General features: G+C 42.5%; 1 protein-coding gene across 24 annotated transcripts in view; it reads right to left on the bottom strand.

The window, feature by feature from the left end:
- TRIM9 (tripartite motif containing 9) overlaps positions 1-25,215 on the bottom strand; it is a gene marked incomplete at both ends in the record, with an annotated part of 110,066 nt that overhangs the window by 37,571 nt on the left and 47,280 nt on the right. For 20 of the 24 annotated variants that reach the window (XM_082865656.1, XM_082865666.1, XM_082865667.1 and 17 more), the window contains 2 exons: positions 7,772-7,894; positions 10,130-10,225. The exons of 3 other annotated variants lie outside the window; for them this stretch is intronic. In XM_082865656.1, coding sequence (XP_082721782.1) covers positions 7,772-7,894; positions 10,130-10,225 — 219 coding nt within the window. The remainder of the gene's footprint in view (positions 1-7,771; positions 7,895-10,129; positions 10,226-25,215) is intronic. One more of the 24 variants, XM_082865661.1, reaches the window with a different exon arrangement.

The following is a 25,215-nucleotide window of genomic DNA, read 5'->3' as shown; positions in this document are numbered from 1 at the left end:
GTACTTTGACCATTAGATTCATCTAGTAAAATAAATAATTCTCTTGATTTTCTCCTAGAGTAGAATATTATCTCCTATATTATTACATTCATTGAAACTTAGAGGCATTTAAATTAAGGAAGAACATTTTTAATGTCTCACATGCCACCATTCTCCCACATGGTTTATGGAAATACGGCAGCTATTTCCCCCATTCTCTAGATACCATCCTCTGTACTAGTGTTATTAATTGAACCACATTGGCAACTAATTATTTCAAAGACAAGTCTGAGGTTTTGAGTTTTTAATCAATAAAAGGATCATTGGGCTGCCCTGGTGGTGCAGTGGTTGAGAGTCCGCCTGCCGATGCAGGGGACACGGGTTCGTGCCCCAGTCCGGGAAGATCCCACATGCCTCGGAGCGGCTGGGCCCGTGAGCCATGGCCGCTGAGCCTGCGCGTCCGGAGCCTGTGCTCCGCAACGGGAGAGGCCACAACAGTGAGAGGCCCGCGTACCGCAAAAATAAATAAATAAAATAAAAGGATCATTTAGGCCTATTAAATAAATAAAACACATACCTGTTTTGAGGAAGGCTTGAGATTTTAACAGTAAAACTGTGAACTTTCTATCTCAGAAGTGTGAATGCCAATAACCTCATCAATAAACATTGAGTGGAATATCCAAAGCATGCTCTCAGTGTATAGAATACTGTATCCTTGTACAGAGAAGTTAATGAAGGAAGAAATACAAGGTATTTGGAGAGAGAGAAGCATCCTGGTGTGGTCCCACCCACACAGGAGAACATTTACAATTTATGCTGTTCCGCAATGAAAGTGATGCATCCAGTATGGTGTTTTGTAAGATGTGAGATACGGTGGATTATTCCATCATCTTCAAAGTGTGCTTTAAGTGTCTTCTGGAGCTAAGAGTGTCACTCATATATGGGTTTAGGCAAAGGGCATTAAACAAGTTCTGTGACTATGCTTCATTGGCATTTCCAGAGTGGGTTGAGGGTGTTTAAAGGTATGTCCTCTAACCTTGGTGAGTTCCAACTATGTGTGGTGGCATCCTGACGATTCCACGGGCACCTTGGGCACTCTATTCCTTACACGCCCTCTGTGACTTTTGCTCCTACACGGTGGGAAGCAGAGGACCACAGAATTTGCCGAATGAATTCCCCATTAATGATAGGCTTGTAATCAATAATAACTGTGGTTAAATTATGAAAGTTGACCCCCAAAAGACTTCTGCTGAGGGCAAAGGTTTCAGGTGTTCCAGTGTGCCTAATTTTTCCACATGTCTTCACTGTAATGAACTAATGGAACTCCTTGCTAGTAGTTTTATGGGAATTGAGTGGGTTATTGACTTTTTCTTTCTAGATTTTGCTTTACTTTCTAGAAATGACTGTAACAGTCAAATCCTATCTAATTATTTTTAAATTCTTTGTGAGCTTGGTCGTCTTTCCTTCCCTCCTTCCTTCCTGACTACCTTCTTCCTTTTCTTCCATTCTCTCTCTCTCTCTTTCTCTCTCAACCTGAATCAAAGGATTACTTGCCTGTTATGAAGCATTGGCAAAATGGCTTAAGTAAGCCAGTAATATCCCGAGTGTAAATTTCTACTCTTAATGATATGGCCCTATAACTAATGTTTTTGCTAGCATAATGGGGACATACAGGCAGTACATGGTAAATAATAACAAAGATAACAGTGCCAATCGTGATAATGAATCTAACAAAACCCAATGGTACACTTGGATTCAGAATCAAGCATTCCATAGATAACTACAGTTGGGACATGGAAGCCCTCTGTAAACGTGAAAGCTCTGGAAAACAGTAAGCTTTATGATTCTCCCTCAGCATTCTCACTGAGTAATGTCATTGGTATGTTAATTTACCAACCACACATGGAAATTAAATATTAGATTTTCTCAGAATATATTTGAATAGTTATAACTATTTTTTTGCTTTCAGAGGCTCTAGAGTTGCAAGGGAACCAAGAAACCAAGAAGACACCTGTCACTTATCACCTATCATCATAGTTGTGTACTATTCAACACGTGAATTCATTCTAAAATATTGGGGAGAGAACACATTTAAAATGATTGTGGAATTATTTCAAATTCTGAATGTTACATACATGAAAATAATTCTCAGATATTTCTTTGGGCTTACCAAAAGAAAAATGACATTTGTAAAGTTCCTGAAAAAAAGCATAGATCTCATTAATGGCACATTTTAAGTGTTGTCACAAATTCCCTCTGAGGATCACAGGCAATGAAGATATTTTAAAGCCTTACTCAGCTAAGGAAGACCTGGGAAGGATACTGACAAAATACACAGTTCGTACAAGAAAACTGGGGACGCAGCTGACTCTGCTGATAGTGGGAATATTGCCCAAGTAGCACCAAATGTGAGTTAGTAATAGTTTTTGAAAGCTCAAAAGCACTTTTTCCCTCCAGTAGCTTTCTGACATTTGATTAGTTTATCACACCCTGAAAACAGACATTTGGCTCCCAGTGTGTTTTCAAACCACAGGACAGCATTAACTATAATTTATATTTCAGACAGTGTTCCTAAAATATGGTCACATCTGCATATGCCTCAAAGCCTTTTTTTCAGCTTTTAAAAATAGCTCACCAAATTTGGTGCACTATTTTATGCGACGATCAATTATACTCAAGCCGCTAAAGAATTTCCTAGGTTCAGAGACAATCACACCAGCACATAGGCTAATTTTACAATATGAACGCTGGTATTATGGAAAATGAGTCCCTAGGAGCACTTCTTCAGTGTGCTGAGTGAGACCATATTTCTAGTCTTCCAATGACAGCAACCATAAAGCTAATATCTTGAGTACTGTGCTAAGTGCTTTACAATGCCCTGGGAGGTGTCGACTACGTCTAGCCTTATTATACGCACAGGTGAAAGAAATGGAGCTGTAGGCTTGTCCATGGTTAGAGACCTAGTAAGTGATAAAGTCTGTCCTCACGCCCCGTTCTCTATGACCCAGAATCTGGGCTTCTCATCCCTCAGCTCCATCTTGCCTCAGAACCAGAACTGTTCAATCTGCTCAAGCAATCAGTGCTTTCAGAGAGGGGCATGAGTAGATTATAAAGACTGCCTTTATGCACACTTGCTTTCCAGCTCCCCTAGTCTTTTGCATGGCTCCAGAAGAGAAAGTTGCCAGAAAAACACACACATACAACTCTCCTCTTTGTCAGCAAAAAGCAGGCCCCCAAGAGAACTCTGCCAAAGGGAAGCGGAAGACCATAAGATTACCCCTGCCAGACCGTGAGTGATGGGCTAGCCAACAAAGACAGAAAGAAGTACTGTGCTTGGCAAGCGATGTCTATAAAAGGCCAGTCTTTTCTCACAAATCTGAGGAGCAACAGAAGTGACAAGAAAGGGAAGAGGCAGGAGGAGAAAAACAGAGGGAGGGAGACATTCGGAGGCTGACATCAGCAGTCGCGGTGTCGACCTTGCTGGCTGTTTTCAGAAGCAGCGACATACAATCAGCTGAAAACAGCAGAGAAACAAATCACTCGAGACAGAAGACAGAACAGCTTTGCTGCCGTGGGCCACAGCCAGCCACCTGTCTCTCGTTTCAGTAGCCCTTTGGGATCTGGGGCAGGGAACTCCACCCCGGGTGTAATGAGGGCAGGCAGCTGCCTCTGCTCAGTGGTCCCTGAGTGCATCAGTGTGCTTGGCCAGTCAGATCACCAGCACCAATGAACTGACACTGGACGTGGGGTCCCCGAGATGCATTCCGGCTATTCCTGTGCCATCCCCACCCGTCCCCACAGCACAGCCTATAACCGATTTCCACACAATCCCGTCCCGCAGAGGCAGCACTAAGGAGAGGGAGACAGGGGGCTCTGCATTTTTTGATATGGATAAATGATGTTTTCTCAATCCTTGATCCCCTATCTGTCCAGATTGCTGCCCTTACATCTCTCCCATATAGAAAACCTGGAGATGCCACTGTCGTCACCCTATGACTTAACACAAACTGTTCCCAGTTTCTGTTTAAAGATGCCAGGAAAGTGTCCGCAACGTTTCACAAAAGAGACGTCCGTTAAGGAAAAAGTTAAAATTTTATGGCTACATATTAAAACGGCTGGTCCACTATTAGAGGGAAAATCCCTGCTGTCCAGCTCATTGCCCGAAGACAGCTGTGGTTTTATTTTAGATACTCTATTACTCTATGTGGTTCAAATGACATTTTAAGTTCCACCATAACAATAAAAGTTCTGGGTTTCCGAAGGGTGATAAAAGGAAGGGCTATGGTGATAATGCTTTTAGTAGCGTTAGAGCAGGAGATGGAAGCAGAAAGCACCCATCGGTCCTCATGACTAGCTGGATTCATCAAGACCAGGGTGCACTCCGCTGATCACCCTCTTCTTCTCGCACAGCTTGGCCCATCCCTGCAGGCAAGAATGCAAGTCGCCATCAACACACGCCTCCCAGACTTTGGGCTCCTCCAAGGCCAGCTTTTCCATGAGGCACTCTGTGACCCTTTTAGCTGGAAGTAACTTTGCCCTCCTCACAACCCTCACGACATGGCCACCTTCTCCTGGAAACTCACTTTCTACCTGTGCTGGAGTCATCTGTGGGTGTGATTGATCTCATCCACAGGACTGTAAGCCCCAGAATCCTGAGTCACCTCTGTGTCCCCATCCCCCTGCCCCTGTGCCCAGCACTCTGCTCCTAGCAGGTGTGCATTAGGTAGGTGCTGGCTGACTGGTGAACGGATTAGGTCAATCCCCGTATGCCTTCTCTCTGCATTGTACTAACAGCCAGAGGCAGTAGGGGGCCACGGTCCACATTCTGGGTTCTGAAGCCAGGTTGCCAGGACTGGAATTCTGGATCCTTGGACCAGTTTTTAATGTCATGGTACCATGGTTTCCTCATCTCTAGAATGTGGATAATAGTAATAATGACCTTGCAGAATTGTTGTGAGGAATAGAGGAGCTGATCCCTGTAACACAGTTTGTATAGTGCTGCCTCAAAGAAGGTATCCCCGAACGTCAGCTATTGCTGTTATGAAAGCCAGGGCTTGGTCACAAGGATGCTCATTCTGTGTTGCTCCTGGGTAACTACAGAATCACATTTCACAGCACTTCTAGATTTTAATTCAGATAAAAAATGGTGACTCCAGGGCTTCCCTGGTTGCGCAGTGGTTCAGAGTCTGCCTGCCGATGCAGGGGACATGGGTTCGTGCCCTGGTTTGGGAAGATCCCACATGCCACGGAGCGGCTGGGCCCGTGAGCCATGGCCGCTGAGCCTGCGTGTCCGGAGACTGTGCTCCGCAGCGGGAGAGGCCACAACAGTGAGAGGTCCGCGTACCACAAGAAAAAAAAAAAAAATGGTGACTCCAGAAGAATTTTTCACTTAGGCCTAACTTACCTTGGATGAAAATGCTTATGGATTTAAACCCATTTCCCAGGTTGTTGTGGCTAAATGTATAAGATTAGCATCCACATAGTACAACCTTCAGAGAACTTTCTGGGTAAAAAAACAGCATCTTTAATACACCCACACTTGTCTCCCGCACATTTTAGGAATGACTACATATGTTACCATGAAACACACACACAGTCCAGTGGCCCTTTACAAAAGTCAAAAGCAAAAAACTTGATCACAGACACTAAGGGACAGGAGCCTGGAAACTGATGAGCTAGAGAAATTCGTCTAAGTAAAACTCGCCCTGAGTCAGCACTTTGCGAGTCATGCATGACACGGGTCAGTGTGGGTGTCTCCCGAGGAAAACCCAGGGCTCTCTTGATCACCTGCAGTTCAGTGCGAAGGCTCCACAGGGCTGGGGTTGGTGTGGTGCCCCTCAGGGGCTTGTATTCATTCTAAGATGAAACTGAGAGGGTCTTCCAGTTAGGCCCACCACCCCAAAACAGCAACGGCCTCTCTGGAAGAAGCGGTAAGATCCCCAGCCTTGGTTTGCTGTCCAAGCCAACAGACTGGGGCTCTCGGAACATTCAGTCCCTGGGCACTCTTCTTTCCTAACTCCTGGTTCAGATTCCAACTTGGAGACATGCAATTTTCTTTAACAAAGAATCTGCTGTGCCTCTCCTTGATGCAATTGCTCTTCTGTGTCACATCGGGAACACTCAAAGGGACATGGCCCCGACACAGTACCAGTGAGGTCAGGCCGGCCAACTTTATTGTAAGGCACAGCCCTCATAGGCCCTTTCTGGCTTGGACGCTGTTGTCGCAGCTCAGCCTCCATGTCACAGGCACCTTCAGAGTGACAGGTGGGTAAGTCACAAAGGCAGGGGAGAAAGGTTTATATTCCGGCCACATCACTGCCCTGGCTTTGGGGAAGGAAGAAGTGGGTATGTGGATCTAAATGCGTTTTGAGGAGCTGCAGGTGGGTAGCAGAGGAGCGAACCTTAAGGAAGAAGATAGAGTTGGGGTGTCCTTCAACTTTGGAGAGATCTGTTAAGCTTCCCTGGGGAAATGTTTCTCTTTTCATGCTGCCCAGCTCCCCATGCTCACAGCAGAGTTCTCTGGGCCCTGGGTGCTGCTGTGTGCTGGGCACAGATTAAGGACGGTGACTCCGCTGCTCAGGGCTCAGCACTGCCGTCTTGCTGCAGGTCTTGCTGAGGTCTCGTGCCCCAGTTAGCAACTAGTTTCTTGCCTTGTTTCTAGTAACCATGAACTGGGCACTGGCCCTGTCTGAAGCTTCCCTGCCACCAAGCTTTGGCCCCAAATCTTGTAAGCTCTGTTGTCTTAGTTCTTCATTTTGAAACTCTCCGTTGGCTCTCCTACTGGAATCCCACTCTTTTAGAAATGGGATCTCCTTTTGTTCTTCAGGGACTAAAGCCTGTTCCAAGCCTGCTGGGGATATCTGCCACTTCCTGGGCTGCTCACCAGTCCCCAGCTCCCCTGAGGCTGTGTCCACTCACTCTTGCCCAATACTGAAGCTCCCTGATGCTGACTGCCTGACCCCAACAGAGAACCAATGGTCAGACCTCACTTCTCCCTCCACCCCAATGCCAGGCCAACATGGCACACTGCCCACCCACTACCCACTGGTAGCCACCCTGAGGCTATTTGCCACGTATGTGGCCCTCTCCGGATGGTCTACTTCTTGCTTCCTTCGGCTGGCCGCTGCCCGTCTACGTCTATCCAGCCTGCTCTCACGTGTTGTTGCCCTGCTCCAAGGGGGCAATAGATGGGGTATCAGATGTCTCCAGGAAGATCAGTCCTCCTGCCAATAGGACCCCAGACTTGCAAGCAATTGCTTCTACTGTGTGACGACCAAAGTCTGTACAGCTGTTCAGTTGCATTGTTTGCTTCAGAAGTTAAGACAAATCTTGTTTGTTTTCTGGAAAGTACAGATTCCATTTCCCAATTCAAAAATACATTTGCCTCTGCATGGTTGTTCTGGCCACTCTGTCTAAAATTTCAACCCCCATCCTTCGTATTCCCCATCCCTTTTTCCTTATTTTTTCTTAGCACTTTTTACTAACATACTGCATATTTTACTTACTTATCTTGCTTCCCGTTTATCCCTTCTGGTAGAACATAAGCCCCAGGAGGGCAGGGATTTTTATTTATTTATTATGTCTGTACCCAGAGCAATTCCTGGTCCAGAGAAATCACTCAGTGAGTACCGGTGATGTCAAGGAGGGAGTGAGTGGTGAATGAAGGGACGTGCCTGCTTCTCCCCGGCCGGGCTACTGGCCATCCAAGGCTGCGGGCGGGCGTACATCTGCCTGTCCCAGCCTGGGAGCCGGGCTTGCGGGCCTTCTGCTTCCCCCGGTGCGCAGCGCTCACCTTTAGCTTGTGCTCGTGCTCCTTGTTGACACGGGCGAGCAGCTGGGCTTTCCTCCTGTTGAGGGCGTCAATGAGGGCGTCACACTGAGCTACCAGGCAGGCCTCGAACTCCACACTGTTCTCCTGCGTGACAGAGCACAGCTCTCAGTCGTGAGGTGCCTGGGCACCTGGGGCTGCCAGAGACAGCAGAACCCCTGTCCACTTGTGGGGTGGAAATCCCTGCTGAAGGGAAGGAAGAGGAGCCCCGTCCACAGTGCACATTTGCTTTTTATAAATAACGGAATAAATTTTGTTCCACAGTGGCAGTGTTTCACGTTAAATTTAGATTCAAAGGAATAAATGTTACTTCATACATTTATTCTTATCAGAAGGAAATCATCTCCACAGTTTGACTTATATCAAGTAAAATAAAGTTTTAGTTTGTAGAGTTGAACATGAATCCTTTTGAGGGCTGGCACGCGCCCAGCTGTGCATGGTGGAAGGTGGCATTCAGAAAGGCTGGTTGCTGGGGGAATGGGGTATTGTTGAGGCATGAGGGAGAAAGAATCATCGAATCCAGGGGGACAAAGAAGAAAGCAGATGGCAATCGTCTTCGATATTGAACAATAATCCAATGACAACAGAATAATCATGGGCAAAAGCACTTGCTCCTCTCACTAAAAAAGCAAGTCATGAGTGCATGTAGGCAGTGAAGAATAACTGGTATACGTAACAGGCATCAGCCTGCTGTAAAAATCAGATGTGAACCAATCAGCTTGTGGGGAACAGTAAGCATGTTCGAAATGGATTATAGCTTTCCCATGACGTTTAAATTGAATGTTGGATCTAAAATTTTTTACGTGATTTAAATCTGCACATGCTACAGACATTTCTTTTAAGCAATTCTCTCCCTAAATTAAAGGTAACCCTTTCAATAGTTACATATGTAATTTTGATTCTCAAACCATAATCTGGAAAACAGTTGTAATTTACAGCAAATGAAAGCTGAATACTCGTCACATATACAGTAATAGTATTGAAAAAATAGCAGTCAACTGAGTAAACAGTAAAATTTGGGGGGCTGGAAAGGAAGGAACAGCTTAGCCTATCAAATTTTAATTTATTCCCAAAGTCATCAAGAACTGTGTCTCTTAATATAAGGATCTATGGACAGGTATTAAGCCACTGCCTCAAATGCAAGGTCTTATACACGCATGTATAAGGTGTGCATTTGTAATTGCTTCAGCAATGACTTCTACAAATGTTAGGTTTTGGTTTTCGTGGCAATTGCTTTCGAGCTCTCACAAAACTCTCCCGGAAAACATCATTGAAGAGCTCTCTATGTCCCAAGCAGGGTAGTATTGGTACGGAGTGGGGAGCTGTCTTCATACAGGCTCTGATTTAAAGCAGAAAGAAAGCTTTGCTCTGATGAAGAGGTGAGGTGCAGAGGCAAGCCTGGGGCTGCACACTTTATGCCAGCAAAAGCAAAGAAAGGACCAACGCTACTACTTTGGAAAACAGGAGGAAGTGTACAACTGTTAGGTTGTTAGGGAATCAAAAGTTTTAACATGGGCCTGCGCGCCAGCTAAAGGCAAAGAAATCAGTGTGAGATGCTCTGGAAGCCAGGCTTACATTTAAAAAGCCATTTCTGCCTTGACACAGGTTAAATATTAACTCAGAATGCCAATCTATTGGAGGCCAGAGCTAAGGTTATTTCTGTGAGGCAAACCTCAAAACATAAGAACAGTAAACAGTGAAGAAGGTCATTATTCTAGCATCTCATGCAATTTCTGGCTTCTCCCCTTCAGCTATAGTAGAGAGCTCACAAGCTCTCAAATGTCAGCTGATCCGTTGGTCACTGTGCAAATTCTAGTTGCCAGGGGATCACGGTTGAAAAACATTTAAGTATCTAAGTAGAGGAGAAGCATTATTATGGGATAGGAAGGAAGGAAAGAAGGACGAAAAAAAGAAAATGTGACCTGTTTGCTACCGTTAGATAAGATACAATGATTGCAAGGTGCTTTGGGAACCTATAGAATTAAAAAAACTTAACAATAATGACTGCATTCACAAAGAAATAGGTATCTTTCTTTGCACAGCAGCAGAGAATTAGGAGCTCAGTGTGGAAGATGGGAACCAGTTGGAAAACGGGGTTGTGTCTTTGGCCTGTTGGGGAAACGTAACCACCTTGAGAAGGGGTATATTTGAAGTTGGCCGTATGTGTGTTCATATGTATTAGAAGAGAAAGATCAGGAAAAAAATACATAGGAAATTTCCCACAAAACAGAAAATAAAAGAGACAGACAACCCCTCCCTGCCCGCCCCACAGTTATATCTTAACCCGCGGGGCATGCTTTCCGCCTCCAGTGCTGCCAATACCTGGATCTGCTGGACCATGTTGCGCAGCTGCACCAGGAACTCCTTGGCTTCCTTGGCCCTGTCCGACAGCCCGTTCAGCGCCTGGGAAAGCTGGCTCTGCAGAGACGAAGAAGGAAACCATGGAGCTCTCATCATAGGAGGCAGCCACAAGGCCGCACAGGGTGGTTTTCATCCAAGACCCAGGAGACCTCGCCCTCCTCAGATTCCTCTTGTCTGAGCTGGGCCACTGAGCCAACATCTGTACTTGAGGATGCTGGTAATAACGGCATCCCGACTCCTTCCAGAGGCCCCTGAGGACTGTCTCCTCTGACAAGGTGAAAACTTCTGGCCATCGCAGTCAAAGGCCCTTCCCAGCTGATATCTGCCTGGAAGTTCCTCATCTCATTAATTACTTAATTCAGCAATAATTTATTTAATTAAAAAAAAACAGTGAGTCAGATGATCTGATACTTATCAATATTATTTAGCTCCATGTGCTACTGATCTGGGATTAGGGCGGAAAGAATGAAGACAGTTAAGAACACGATGAGGGAAGAAAGGGTGAGAGCCTGTGCCATGCTCTGGGGTCACTTAAATGTAACGACAGATACAGAGGGCAGGATGATGTTCTTCCTCATCAGCGTCTTCGTCCTTCTCTCAAGTACAGCCCTGTTGCCCCAGCTCCTCTCCACACTAGCCTCCTAAAGCAAGGTGCACTCTCTTCTGACTTTCCACACCACCCCGTCCACATGCGGATGCAGTTCTGCTGGGGGGGCCCAGGTGTCCAGGTAAGTACTTGCTGCTGGCGGGTGGCACTTGGTCTCTGGGAGGATGCACTGAATTCATTACCGGTTTCCTGAGCCTAAATAATAGTGGTTCTGAAACATCCTCCACACGGGCTCCCAATCTCTGTTGCTGATTGACGAGACCTAAGTGGAAGTTGGATGGGGGCTGGAGGGGTCTGAGAAAGATTCTGCTTTTCTGCTAACATGGGACCATTGTGGCTGGTGCAACCTTTTCCCTTTGGCTGCTGACTTTATGGCAGATGCCTTGTGACTCTCAAGAAGAGAAGGCCAACGTGGTAAGGGAGGACGGTGAAAGGAGAAAGTTGCCTGGGTTCCAATGGCATCTTTGAGCATCTGAACCGGCACTTGAAGTCTCCTACCACCAAACTTCTTGTTATGGTGGGGGGAAAATTACCTCCGAGTTTAATCCCTGTACTGGAGTTTACCGTTACTTGCAGCCATTACCACTGTACCTGGTACAAAATTCCTGCTCCTGGCAGACTGGGCAAGTCCTTCCATCCCTCCTATAAATTACAGAGACACGCTGCCTTTCCCCACAACACTTTCTTTGAACACTGAAGCCCTTTCTCCTCCTTGCCAACGCAGTGCCTCATCCACTCTGTCCTTTCAGCTAAAGGGCAGAATCTTAAAATTATATCTCTTGGTCCTATGGATGTTTTTCACTTATATTTGCATTATTACATACGCAGTCAGGCACTGAATCTCTTTAAAAGTGTGCATGCCACAGGCCTGGTGCAAGCACTGTGGGGAGGCAGTAAGAGCACAGACTTTGGAAGGGTTCAGATTCTGGCTCTGTCCCTTTCTAAACATGACCTTGAGAAAGTGACCTCTGCCTGAGTTACTCCAATGGAAAAAGTGGGAATAATAATATTTTGTAGTTGGATTACTGTGAAGGCTTAAGGCATTCATCAGCCTGAAGGCTCCTGCTAGTAAAGGATAGTGGTTAGGGGAACTATTCCAAATTCTTAAAGGCTGTCAGTTACCAGCTGTTCATATCTTACACACAGTTTGACCTCATCCATAAATGAGAAGAACACTACGATTCTTGGGTGCTGTGGGCACGGCATGAGATACTGTATCTAAAGTCCAGAACCCTGCTGGCACATGGTGCATGCTAATAAATGTCGGCTGTTATTAACTCTTACTCACCTCTTCCTTCCTGCCCACAAACACCTGTGAACTGACTGGGGTGGGATTCACAGGGCAGGTTCCTGGCACAGGATCTTTTGGAGGCTACCCTTCATCACTTGTACTTCAATTGAGGTACTCAAACTCTGGGAGTCTAAACCGATGCAGCCCAGAAAGAAAAAGTAAAAAGTGATCCTACAGTGAGTTGCTGAAAGGGCTACTCAATGATTTATTACTGGGTCCCAGCTGCGCTATAACCTGGGTTAAAAGTTGTCTCAAGAACTTTTTCAGGAGCCCAGGGGATGAAAAAGGTAAAGAGAGTCTTATTTGGAAGAGTGAGCAATAGAATGAGAATCATATTCTAAAGGAAAAAGTTTGTTCTTGTGACTTTAGAACTCATATTCTCTCTTCTTCTAAATGAGTCAGAGTTGGCTGGGCTACCACAGTTTTCTTCCCCCTTTTATTGTAACCCATGCCTTAGTAACCACATTTGGAGGTTTGAGTAGAGACGTCAAATTCATTCAGCTGCACAGAACTGGAGCTACCTGATTTCTTACAGTCCAGCCTTGCAACTAAATGTGTGTGTATATAATGGAAGTCAGACCTGACACCCAATAAGCATTGTTGACCAGGTGCTGCTATATACTTAGAAGAAGATTATACTATAGTAGAAAAAGAGTGCTGGCCTCAACCATTCCCTGGATTTTATACAGTAAAGCAGTACATAAACTGCAAAACTCAATTTATTTGTGGATTTCCTCCCTTTGTGTCTATGTTCAGGCCTTCTACCTGGCTAATGATTGTTCTGGTATCTGATAAACAACTGCATTATAAGATAAAGATCTAGAAACCTTTCTCTTAAGATTTGCCACCTTGTGGAAACAGAGCAGGAGACAATGAAAAATCCTGGAAACTATCTATCACTAGACAATGCTCTTCTTGTAAGGATTTATATGTGCGTTGCTTTTATAGGACAGTCTTTTGATTACAGTTATAAGCCACATCTGATGTAGAAGAACATTATTTTTGATTGATTTTGTTTCCCAGAAGCATTTACATTCCTGCTCTATGCTAACAGAGATGTTCTGTATTCAGGACCACAGAGCAGCCCTGTAAATTTACACCAGCACACTGAAGATGAAAATATGTAGTATGTGTTTTCATTTTGGCATCTTTGGCTGTACCTGTAGCCATCAGAAGCTGTTTATAATGCCTAAGCAATGACATCCTGATTTCTTGGATATTTGTTTTCCAATTTACTTTTGAAAAGATGTCATGATCAGAAAGTGAATGGGAGTGGGAAAATGATGTAGCCAAAGAAGCACTGACAAATTTCCAGTCCAGAGCTCAGAGAATGCTCGGAATAACCAAGATCGCCCAGAAAGATGGCAAGTTGTTTGGAGCTTGAAGGAGAGAAACAAAGAACTCCAGCTCCTCCCTTCCTTCTCCCGGGCTTTTTCCCTCCAGCTTCTACCCTGGCTGGCTCCCCTAGCCTCGCAAAGGAGTGTATGTTATAAGAGGTCAGAGCTCAGTCTGGGAGCCCCTGTGGAGGATGTTTCAGAACCACTATTATTTAGGTTCAGGAAACCGGTAACGGATTCAGTGCATCCTCCTAGATACCAAGCTTTCCCAGACAGAAAGTCACGTTTTCTTTCCTTTCCCTGCCGTGAACATTATTCTTCTGTCATTTCCCCCCCTCAATTTACTACAAATACTGGATGGAGACAAATTGGAACAAATGAAAGGAAGCTTCCTTGCTGTCTGGGATCTGAAGTTATAAGCATGAGATGGGTCAAAAAGGGTCAACCAAGATTTGGTACAAAATAGGTGAGGCGGCAAATGTGCAAAGGCACCTTGATGGCCCCAAAACGACCTTGCTGCCACCCTGGGCAGCTCTGACATAGTGCACCCCGCTTGGGACTGTGGCCCACGCCCCCTCTTTGCCAGATACCAAGGTCACCACAAAACACAGGAGAAAAGTGAGGATCGATGCAATGCGATTCAGAAGGACCCGCCCCCCGCACCCCCCGCCACCGGGAGAATAACAATTTTTATTGAAGAAATACTGATTTTTGATTCTCACTACATTACTGACATTATATAATTAAAAAGTAAAAACAAGAAATTCAAATGGTGTCAACATATTGGTCATTTCTTATGAGCCACGAACTCTGATGGGTGCTTTTATCAGGTGTCCTATTTAACCCCAATCACCTCCCTGCCATTTTGCAGAGGTTCAAAGGTGTGGATACTCCTGAGTTAAGGCTTTACCACTCACTGGTTCAAGGAAGAGCCAGAACACAAACCCTAGTCTGATTCCAAAGCTGTGCTCTTTGCTCCAGCCTCCTGAGAAGAGAGTTCTTTCCCCACCCACAGAGGAAGAAACAAAAACAACCCGTGGTGAGAGTATGTAAAACGAAAGAATGTGAGTTGAGGAGGGGATTATGATTATTAGGGAATTTGATTATGCTTACCAGTCAGCTTTCATGTAAACCACACCAAGACTAGTTACCCTATGAAATGGTCAACTTTTTTCCTTCATAAAGCATTTTTAGTGACTTTAAAAAGGACCCCTGTCAAAGAGAGGGGTCTCATGGGAGAGGGCCAGAAGCTTTAGTTTGGGGTCCAATGCTGGCTTTATCACCTACTGACCTGAGATCTCGGGCAGGGACTGGGCTGAGTGTGGAATGAGATCAAGGAAGAGAAAAGTGAGTAGAACCTGGGGAAACTCCAAGCTGAGCTACCCAAGGGGCCTGATTCTCCTTCCACTTAGAACTTCAGTTCCTGCCTGTACCTTTCCTCCCCCCACGAAGGGCTCTTTCCTCTGGTCTGTTGGTGGGAGATCCTGGATCTATCCCAGCCCCAGCTCACGGTAGTTAAATGGGTGGGAGGCCTCAGAGGCTGGCCTGCTTGGAGCTGCCACCCTGTCTCTTACTTAACAGCAGGGCTGGGGCAGCGAACAGGCTGCAATCTACAAACTGAGTAGCTGGGCCTGGGAACTGAAACACACAGTCCAGGGGCAAGTGTGTGTGTGTGAGTGTATGTGAGTGTGAGAACATGTGTGTGCGAGGCTGTGTATGTGAGTGTGTATGCATATGTGTGTGCGAAAGCCTACGTGTGATTGTATGTAAATGTGAGTGTATATGTGAGTGTGAATGTGAGTATAGAGTGTGTGAGAGTATGTGACTGTGTGTGCATGAGCTATCTCATCAGTGGTGTATGGGGAGGCTCTTAGCTTTGGATGAGGCTTGTATCACAGTGGTCTTAAGGGTAGGGCACTGGTCCACTAAACCGCTGCTTATTGCTAATTGGTTGTGACAGAGTCTCTCCTTGACCAAACTCTATCTAGCCAGGCTCCTCTGAGCCCTCTTGTTTACTTTATAGGACTCAATTTTGACCTACAAAGACTTGAACAAACACTAACATACTTTCTAATAGCTCAAGACTGCATCCCTAGGATGACCCTAGTCTCCCTTAAAGTGTCTGTCTGTCTATGTTTTCCTCTATGAATTTTATAGTATCTGGCCTTACATTTAGGTCTTTAATCCATTTTGAGTTTATTTTTGTATATGGTGTTAGATAATGTTCTAATTTCATCCTTTTACATGTATCTGTCTAGTTTTCCCAGCACCATGTGTTGAAGAGACTGTCTTTTCTCCATTGTATACTCTTGCCTCCTTTGCAGGGGGATGTGGGTTTCAATCCTAGCCTTTTACTAGCTGTGTGGCCCTGGACATATCACCTAACCACAGTGCATTCTCTGGTGCTCTGCCCAGGTTCCCTTTCCAGGCTGCTGCATCCTTCTTCCAGCTGGGACTATCTGCTGTTGATAAATTACGCTAGGAATTGCTCTTGGCCATAGCAAACTGGGTTGCTCAAGGCTATGCCTCCTTTCAGGGATGTCCCATGGATAGGGACCAGCTGGGACCCCCCTACCTTGTTTTGAGAATAATCCTGAAGGGTCATCCCAGCTCCAGAACTCCCTGCAGGATTGGCTGAGGCTCCTGCAGGTCAACTCCTCCCTCTGCTCAATCCTGGCCTTCTCACTTCCTTGGAGGTGGATCTATGGAGACCACTGAGCAGCTAACCATCCCTATTCAACTCTCTGAATCTGTGTCCAGGGGACCCTCTCTAAAAAAACAATTTTCTAGGCTTCAGTTTCCTCATCTGCAACACGTGGATAATCACAGTACCTGTATCATAGTACTGTGGTGAGGATTATGTACTATATAAAGTTCTATACAACACATGGCATATTATAAGCATTTAATAAATAGTATTGTTTTTACAATGAGAATTATGTTAAAATGCACATACATAAATCATTAAAACACTTTGTCATACCACATGTCCCAATGTGGGGTTTGGTCAATTACAATTATCTAGACAGTTGGGTATATTGTAGTATTTACAATTGTTTGTTCCCTCCCCATCTTTGCCACAGGACTTGGAGGACCTCCTGTAGATGGAGCATGTGTTCCTGCCCCATTGTCACCCTTGGCCATGTGGTTTGCTTTAGCTTCAAGAGGCCTTGTGATTTTCTACCAGCTCTTTTGCTCTTTGTCACACAGATCCAGGGGTGTATTGATAAACTGGCCCTCAAAAAACAAAACCAAGAAACAAACAAATTTTGATTTGCAGTGTTTGCCAATTCCCATGGTGTAAACACATAGTTAATTTTAGGCCACCAACATGGCATCACTGAACAGAGTTGGGGAGAGATGTGCACCATCAACTCTTTTGAGCTGTGGGCTGGTATAAGTCAGGTCAGCATGCCACAGGGCATATCCCACATGGTGGCTGTGGCCCTTAGAAAGAAGACATGTATAATGGAACTTCAGACTACTTCCTATGATATAATATGAGCAAGAAATAAACCTTTGGTTTATAAGCCACTGAGATTTTGGGGGTTGTTTGTTACTGCAGCAAAACTGACTAATACAGATAGCAATTATAACTTTCCCTTCATGATTTATTAATTTAATCAAACTTCCATTTTTACCATGGACCAGGCATAGTGATTCATGCCAGGAAAACAATAATAAAGACAGTAGACATAATCTCTTGCCTCAAGGAACCATCATTGCATTGAAACTTCCACCATTCTGAGCTTAATAATGTCCCCTTTAAAAGTTCTCTCCCATAGGCTCTCTAATAAAGCAGAAGAAAGCTGGAATATTCTAACAACTAACAACAGAAATGTAGCTTCTCCACTTCTCAGGGAAAATGAGAAGTATCTGCTTTCCTAGTAAGACATAGCCAGTTCTGGCCAGAGTTTGATTCCAGAGGTTCTCTGCACAGCCTTTACCCACCAAACTTCAGATCTTTCTCTGTCTTAGACAGAAAACACTCAAAATGGAGATGCAAATCAGCACTGAAGGTTTTTTCAGCAATGAAATAGAGGAGCCACTTTTTACCTCATCGCAAAGCAAAATAACTGTTGCCTCACCCCAGTGTTCATAGTTTCTTGGTGGAAATTGATTTTCAATGTCTCTATGGCTTTTGCTTAGAGTGCTGCAAGCTTTGAAAGAATTCATGCAGAAACTGTTGTGATTGAAGGCTTGAAACTTTAATAAAGTAGCAGGCACACAGGCTGTAAGGTCAACACCACTCTTCCCAAGGCAGAGCTCGCCTTTCTGTGGATATTCTAAGCCACCACATGTGTGTTGTTAGGCAGTTACTAAGTATTTACAGCCGAGAATCAGAAATATGCCTTCCTTGGGCTAAGCCTTCGTGCAAATATTGGATTTTACATCCTGGAGATGGAGTACAGGATAGATCTCCTTTGTGTGTGTGTTGCCTTTTCTCCTAGGAGAATTCTAGGGCCCCAACCAGCAAGCTCTGAGTGATTTTCCAGAAAGCTATTTTCTCTGTGGATCCCCCTGGCTGCCTTCACGTCCGCACTGGTCCATCATGTTCTTCCAGGTGGTATTACAGCATTCTGCTTTGTCTGCTACTACCAGGGAATTGTTTTAAGACAAGCAAAACAGATTTAAGATCTATAAATTTTCAGTTCTTAATAGTATTTAAATACCTCAGATAGAAACTCTCAGTTCTAAAATAAGCACTTTTCACTAAATAGTTTAAAACATGATCTTAGAAATATACACGAAAAGGTAAAAAAGCACTGAACTATTTTTCATATAGAAACGCTTTGTGCTTTTTCAGAGACTCAAGTTTTAAGTGCTCAAAACAGGAATGACTTCTTACTCACCCCTTCAAATTTCCAGTGAGGAGAATTGGCAAGAGCAAGACTTTTTATTTGTTTTAAGAAAAAACTTTTCCCACCTTATTTCAAAGGCAGAATATGCTCATTTCAGAAAAATCAGAGAATAAAGAGACTTAGAAGGAAAAAAGAAAATCCTCAATCTCACCAGAGACATACTACTAATAGCCTTGATAATGAACCCTTGATGTTCATCTTTTGAAATTTTGTATACACTTATAGTCAATTACATATGTCTCCATATAGTGTATATCAACAAAATTGGGATCAAGTCATATACTTATTGATGTCTTGAAATATGACCTTTTCGTTTAATATGCTAATATTTTTTCCATCTGACTAAGTACACTGACTACCTATCTGACTATATAATAGCTATATAACACTTTGATAACATTTACTACATGGCAGACACTTCTCACAAAGCTTTACACATATTAACTCATCTTTTTTCACAAAATAACCCAGCAAAGGTGGTTACTATTATTATTCATATTTTTTATAGGTGAGAGATTGAAGGCAAGGGAGGTTAAGTGGTCCAAAGTCATACAGTTGTTAAGAAGCAGAGCAGAGATTCAAACCTAGGAAGTCTGTGGCCAGAATCTGTGCTATTCACCGGTAACTCACTGTGCAGGTGCATCATAATTTAGTTAAATAATCTCCTATTTTAGGATATTTAGTTTGTTTCCATCTTGTTGCAAAGAGCCAAAATGAAATTCATGTAGGAAGTATTTGGACACATTCTTGATTATTTCCAAAAGTGAAATTGCTTGATCAGCAAACTTTCATAGTTAGAAGGTTTTAAAAATCATGTTATCAAAATGTCCCTCTAGGTAATCATCTAATTTACACTCCTGCTGAAGGTAATATATAGGCAAGTATTATTGTCTGTATATCTCACTCTAAATATTATAATTTGTATCTATCTTTGTAATCTGATAGGCAAAGAATGGAACCTCATTTTTAAAATTTGCATTTTAAAATTACCAGCGTGGGTGGGTGGGTTTTTTTCAAAAGCTTCTTATTGATCTTTTCCTAGTTAAGGTATAAGTTCTCACTGGTATTATTTGTGAAGCCCTTAGAAGAGGTCCTCGTCCATGGGGTGCTACCTAAGTGTTTAATTACAGAAGCTAGTTTCTTCCCACTGCTGATGACTAGACAAGGCTGGCCTCACCACACATGTTCGCTTACCTTAGGGGCCCAAAACCGGAAAGAGATCTGGAAAATTCAGGTTGCCTGTTGGAGAGGAAGTGAAGTCGTAGGTCGCTAGTTTTAGTAGATTATGGTCAGAATGTCTGGTTCACAAAATCTCTACTCTTTCGAATTTATAATCATTATTTTGCGGACAGATACAAGTACATGATAGCTTCTGGTAAACATGTAACAGGCATAAGAGATGAATATCCTCTCTTCTTACAGGACAGGATATGTATAATATAAAGATGATATGTATAATATAAACCTTTGTAACATATTTGTAAACATACTTGAACTTATTAATTGGGTTATTAAGATACTTTATATTTTTGTTCATTATCTGTCTACTTGACATAATTTTCTAAAACAAATAGATATCAAATTTCCCACAAGGATCATGTTCCCCTTTATTTTTAGGAGTTTTTCCTTTCTGTATTTGTGGCTTTCTTATTTGTTATATCTTCTTTATACCTTTTAACACTAGATCTTATCCTTCTATGTTTCACTTAGTTCTTTTGGCCTTGAATTCAATTTCATATGATACTACTATATATATACCCTCCTGTCTCTCGTGTAAAATTTTGCTCATCTTTCATTTTAAAACTACTTTTGTTTTTAACTCAATCTGACTTTTTTTTATTACCGTAGGGAAATTTGGGCTATTTACACTTATTGTATTAATTGATATAGTTGACTGTATTCCATCAATATTGTTTATATTTCTCTTTGTTATAATCCATTTTTCCTTTTTAAAAAATGTGTGGCTTTATCAGATTTCTTTTAATATCTTAATCGCACTCACCAATTAATTTGGATGTTTTGCTATGTTTTTCCATTTGCAAGCTGCTACTTTCCCATCTTCATCACATGTAAACCTACATTTGTCCATTACTGAGTCAAAATCAACTAATAACTTTGACTCTCCTTTCCCACTACAGTACCCCAAATGCTTCACTTAATGTATCTCTCAGAAGTTAAAAAATACCGTTCTAAATAATCCTTGGATCAAACTGGAAACTGAAACTGAATTTCTAATTTATCTAGATATTAATGAGGAGAAATAATTTGTGAAAATATATTACAGTCAAAAATATGATTATTTGGGTGAGGTAGGAAACCCACATACTCTTTATAACATTGTTCCTACTAGAAATATTGTTCTTAGATGGAACTTGGAAAACCAGCAATATTTTTTTCCCTTCTCCCTATCCTGTACCTCCTAGACCCAGAATAGAATCTTTCCCAACTCTAATATACTTTCAAAGGTAAATCACAATGGTGGCCAGATCATAAAAGAAAGAAGAGGCTTTTTTGCACTTAAGTGCTTACATCAGGATGGCTCTGGCAGACTCTTCTTATGTTCTGAACATTCAATAATTTCAGTGTCTTTTTTTCCAGTATTAAGTTATGAGTTGCATGGCAAGATACAGTGGTCTCTAACTCTTTTAAAAATATTTTTCATAACATCAAAGAATAGCTCACAGCTAAGCAATCCTGTAACTGAGATTAAAGTCACAAGTTTCCTTTAAACTTTACTGGGAAACAAATACAAGAGGTGTCATACCATCTATTCTTCAGCTTTTGTGACACCTTGGGAGGAATAAAAGCCACACTTGTGGAATCTACACCATTAAGCAGCATTAGTGAATGTTCACTCCAAGGGAGCACCTGTGCCTTAGTAGTGTCACTGAGAGCAGGGCTCAGCCACCAGAATCAGGATGACCAGGTTCAATCCCTGGGTGTTGATTCTATTTCTTGATGTAGTATGCAGAATAATGCCCCTTCCCCAAATGTTCATGCCCTAATCCTTGGAACCTGTGTCATCTTACCTCACATGGCAAAAAAACCTCTGTAGATGTGATTAAGGTTATGGACCTTGGTTTGGGGAGATCATCCTGGATTATCTTGATGAGCCCATTCTAATCACATCAGTCCTTAAAAGTAGAGGACCTTCTGGGCTACAGTCAATGAGAGAGAGATGTGACAAGAGAAGAAGGATCAGGGAGAAGCCACATTGCAGGCTCTGAAGCTGGCCATGAGCCAACAGACACAGGTGGCCTCTAGAAAATGAAAAAGGCAAGGAAACTGATTCTCCCCAGAGTATCCAGAAGGGACTCAGCCCTGTGTGTTGGACTTTTAACCTACAGAACTATAAGATTAAAAAATCTGCATTGTTTTAAGTCATGAAGGGTTGTGGTAATAGAAACCTAACACACCTGAGAAGGCAGTCAGTTAGAAGCTGGATGCTCACTCCCTTGGGCAATGGCCAGATTGCTTCATCTTATATATTGTAAATGTATTTAGAATATGCATCCTCTGTTCTCCCTTTGACATTGGACTAGCTTCCAAAGAAAAGTAGAATGACCACAAAGAATTTGGCCCAGTGAAATCTGCGGACACATTTCAAGGTTAAGGAACCGTAATTGGCTATTCAGCCCTTTCCATACACATGTGAAGTATCTGAGGCACCTGACCTCCTCATAAACTAGAAATTCTGGGAGATTGAGCTGTCTCAATAGCCCTGCGGCTAATCACCAAGGGCGAAGCTTCCCCATGACGCTGGAGTCAGCTATTGAATTTCAGCTCTTCTAAAACAGGGACCGGAAACAGATTTTTGGTCTCTTCAGAGCAAGTGGCTATTTGTTCAAGCCTAAACTGACATGTGTTTTGGATACCAGTGTTCCTTTCCACTTGAACCTGTTATGACCATCAGTTTATATATACCCTGAAATCTCAGCTCACTTGAAATTTTACTTATCTTGGAAAAGCTACATTTTTCAAAGTCATGGGGTCATTGGGAGGCTGGGAAGTGTTAATCACAATATCTGAATTTTTATTCTGACCTCAGGACCCTCCTATAACATTGAGGCAGATATTAGCACAGCTTCTTTAAAAAGCTTCTTTAGAAAAAAGGGCACACACAGAGAGACCACTACACACCCACTAGACTGACAACACTGAGTGCTGGTGCAGATGGAGAGCCTCACAGAGGCTAATGAGAGTTAAAATGGCAAAACCACTTGAGAAAACTGACACTTTCTAGGCAAGTTAAATATACAGCTACCCTACATGACAGCATATGTCCACAAAAGACTTAGATAAAATGTTCATAGCAGCTTTATTTATAATAGCCCCAAGCTGGAAACTGCCCAGATGTCTATCAATAGTAACATGGATAAATAAATTCTGTATATTCATACAATAGAATACTGCTTAGCAATGAACACATTCAAGATAATGATATATGCGAAGCATAAATGAGTTTTAAAACATTATGTTGATCAAAAGAAGTGAGACACAAAAATATATCTATTGTATTTATGTAAAGTTTAAGAAAAGGCAGAACTAATCCATGATAATGGAAGTCAGGAAAATGGTGAAAGTGTTATGTGTAGGGATATGTTCTACATCTTGATCTGGGTGGTAGAAACATATATATAAGTGTAAAAGTTTGTATATATACAAAAATTCATCGAGCTGTAAATTTAAGGTTTGTATATTTTACTGGAGATACTTTACGCTTTTTATTTTAAAATGAACATTTTTTTCCCCAAGGATAAATACTCCTTGTACATAATTAATCTTTGTTTACTAAGACCCCATGCTGTGGGGTTAGTATTTTTTCAGATGACTTTGTTTGTCTTTCAACTGAATCTCTGAATTTAAACAGATACCCACAAAACCCTCAAGGATCTTATAGTTGACTACTAGAAATATTTCACTCAATTTTCTGTAATACTTGATATTGGGAGCTATTGCTGCCTTGGATGAAGACCGTCATCTCTCAACCCTTCCTCTGACCGTGTTGTCACTTCACTTCTGTTGCAGATACCCAGCAGCACCTGAAATCTGGCCACATGTCATCCGCTAACTCTGATCTGTGTGCCCTCTCACAATGACATCATTGTAATTTAAAAGATGTGTCTGGTTTGATAAATAACAAGGTCCTACTGTATAGCACAGGGAACTAGATTCAGTATCCTCTGATAAATCATAATGGAAAAGAATATACAAAGGAATGCATATATATGTATAACGATCACTTTGTCGTACAGCAGAAATTAACACAACATTGTAAATCAATTATACTTCAATAAAAAATAAAATAAAATAAAGGATGTGTCTGGTTGAAGGTCCTTTAGGAGGAAATGTATGCCTAATCTGAAAAGTGGTAATTTCTCAGAGGGAGGAGGAATGATTGGGCCCATGGAGTACGAAATGGGATGGCTCACACCACCTCTGCTAGTACCTCCACCTACCCTTAGAAATGTCCCGTCCTTTAGGAAGGCACGAATACCATAAGGCTCGAAATACACATGTCCTTTCTGGTCAATTCATGATGCCATAAGTTTGTAGAAAGAAGAACTTGTGTGCAGACGTGCTTGGTTTGACTATGAGTTTGAGATGCATGCGATCCTTTCATATTCATGATAAATCCACATATTACTTCTCTGACAGTCCTAACATCTAACTTATAAAGCCTAAATATAAGGACACTGAATTACCCTTAACATAACTCTCTCTCTCACTACCATGGCTTCAATTATTCTGAGAACAAATTAAAACACTATCTTATTATTCTAATAAATGATCCTCTTCATTGACAAAAGAGAAACTCTTTGGGTTATCTTAAATAGCTTCTAAAACATACTTCGATTTTTCTTCCCCCCAGCATTGAAAGGTTTGTTAGGATCCAGTATTTACAGGTCAATTTTCCATCCAAAGTAAGATTAGTAGCGATCATCAATATTGTTCAGAAAAATGGATTTAAGCTATGTCTGATTTCTTTTTACCCTTTCCCTCTGCGTCTTTGTCAATCCATCTCCAGGCAAGTGAATTGCAGCTCCTGCCTAGTGAAATGGGAATGGTTTCCATGACAACAGCTTTTCGCTCTGCTAGTTAGAATCTAAGATTTTACTCCCGCAGAAATAAATCTCACCATGGGAATTGGTTGATTTTGTAAACGACTAAATAACTGTGCAATCATTTCCAAAGAAAAGCCTGTTAAAAGCGTGCATGAGCAAGGGTGGGTTATGTGAGGTGACATCACGCAGACAGAGCAATGTGCAGGGAGAGGCCTGTTTGGAGCTGCAGCTCGCTGCGTTCTGCACCCGCCAAGTGTGGGCTGCACAGCCTAGCCCTCCTGTGAATTTCAATGATGTTTTCATCCGAGGTAGAGGGAATAGATTTTAGAGCACCTCACAGCAAATGACAAGTGCTCACCCCCAAATGTCTTTCCTCTTATTTCCAGAAACTATTAGTTCTTGAAAAGACGAGATTCCCGGAGCTGTTCTTAAGTATGATATGAATTTAGTTGCTTATTATCTCTGTTAAACTAAGGTGCTGCTATTGTCCAAGAATACTCTTTTCTCTTTACCATCATTTCCCCTTCTTAGTAATCTTATTTTATCAATTAAAAATAATTTAAAATATATTATTTATTCTATATGTTAAGATATGTAGGAACATTTTCAGGTTTTTATTTTCATTTCAAAACCTATTGTTCAGAGTTTCAAATAATGTTTTATAAACATATTTTCCTAATAACATTTATACAACTCATAATGGTTAATTCTGATTTGTAAGAAAAAAATTGCCATCAATCTAGCAGTAGATAATTAACAAAGCGAATTCCATTAATTCCATTCCTGAATCCATTAAGCCACATTTCCTTCTGAACCGTGGGACTCACTGCTGGAGCAGGAAGTTCTGTTGGAGTGAGGTGGTGTCCTCAGCAGAGAACTGAGAAG

This window comes from Leucopleurus acutus (assembly GCF_964270905.1).
Source record: "Leucopleurus acutus genome assembly, chromosome: 1".
NCBI lineage: Eukaryota > Metazoa > Chordata > Mammalia > Artiodactyla > Delphinidae > Leucopleurus > Leucopleurus acutus.
The sequence above is the reverse complement of the archived record's forward strand: the minus strand, read 5'-3'. Positions and strand labels throughout refer to the sequence as shown.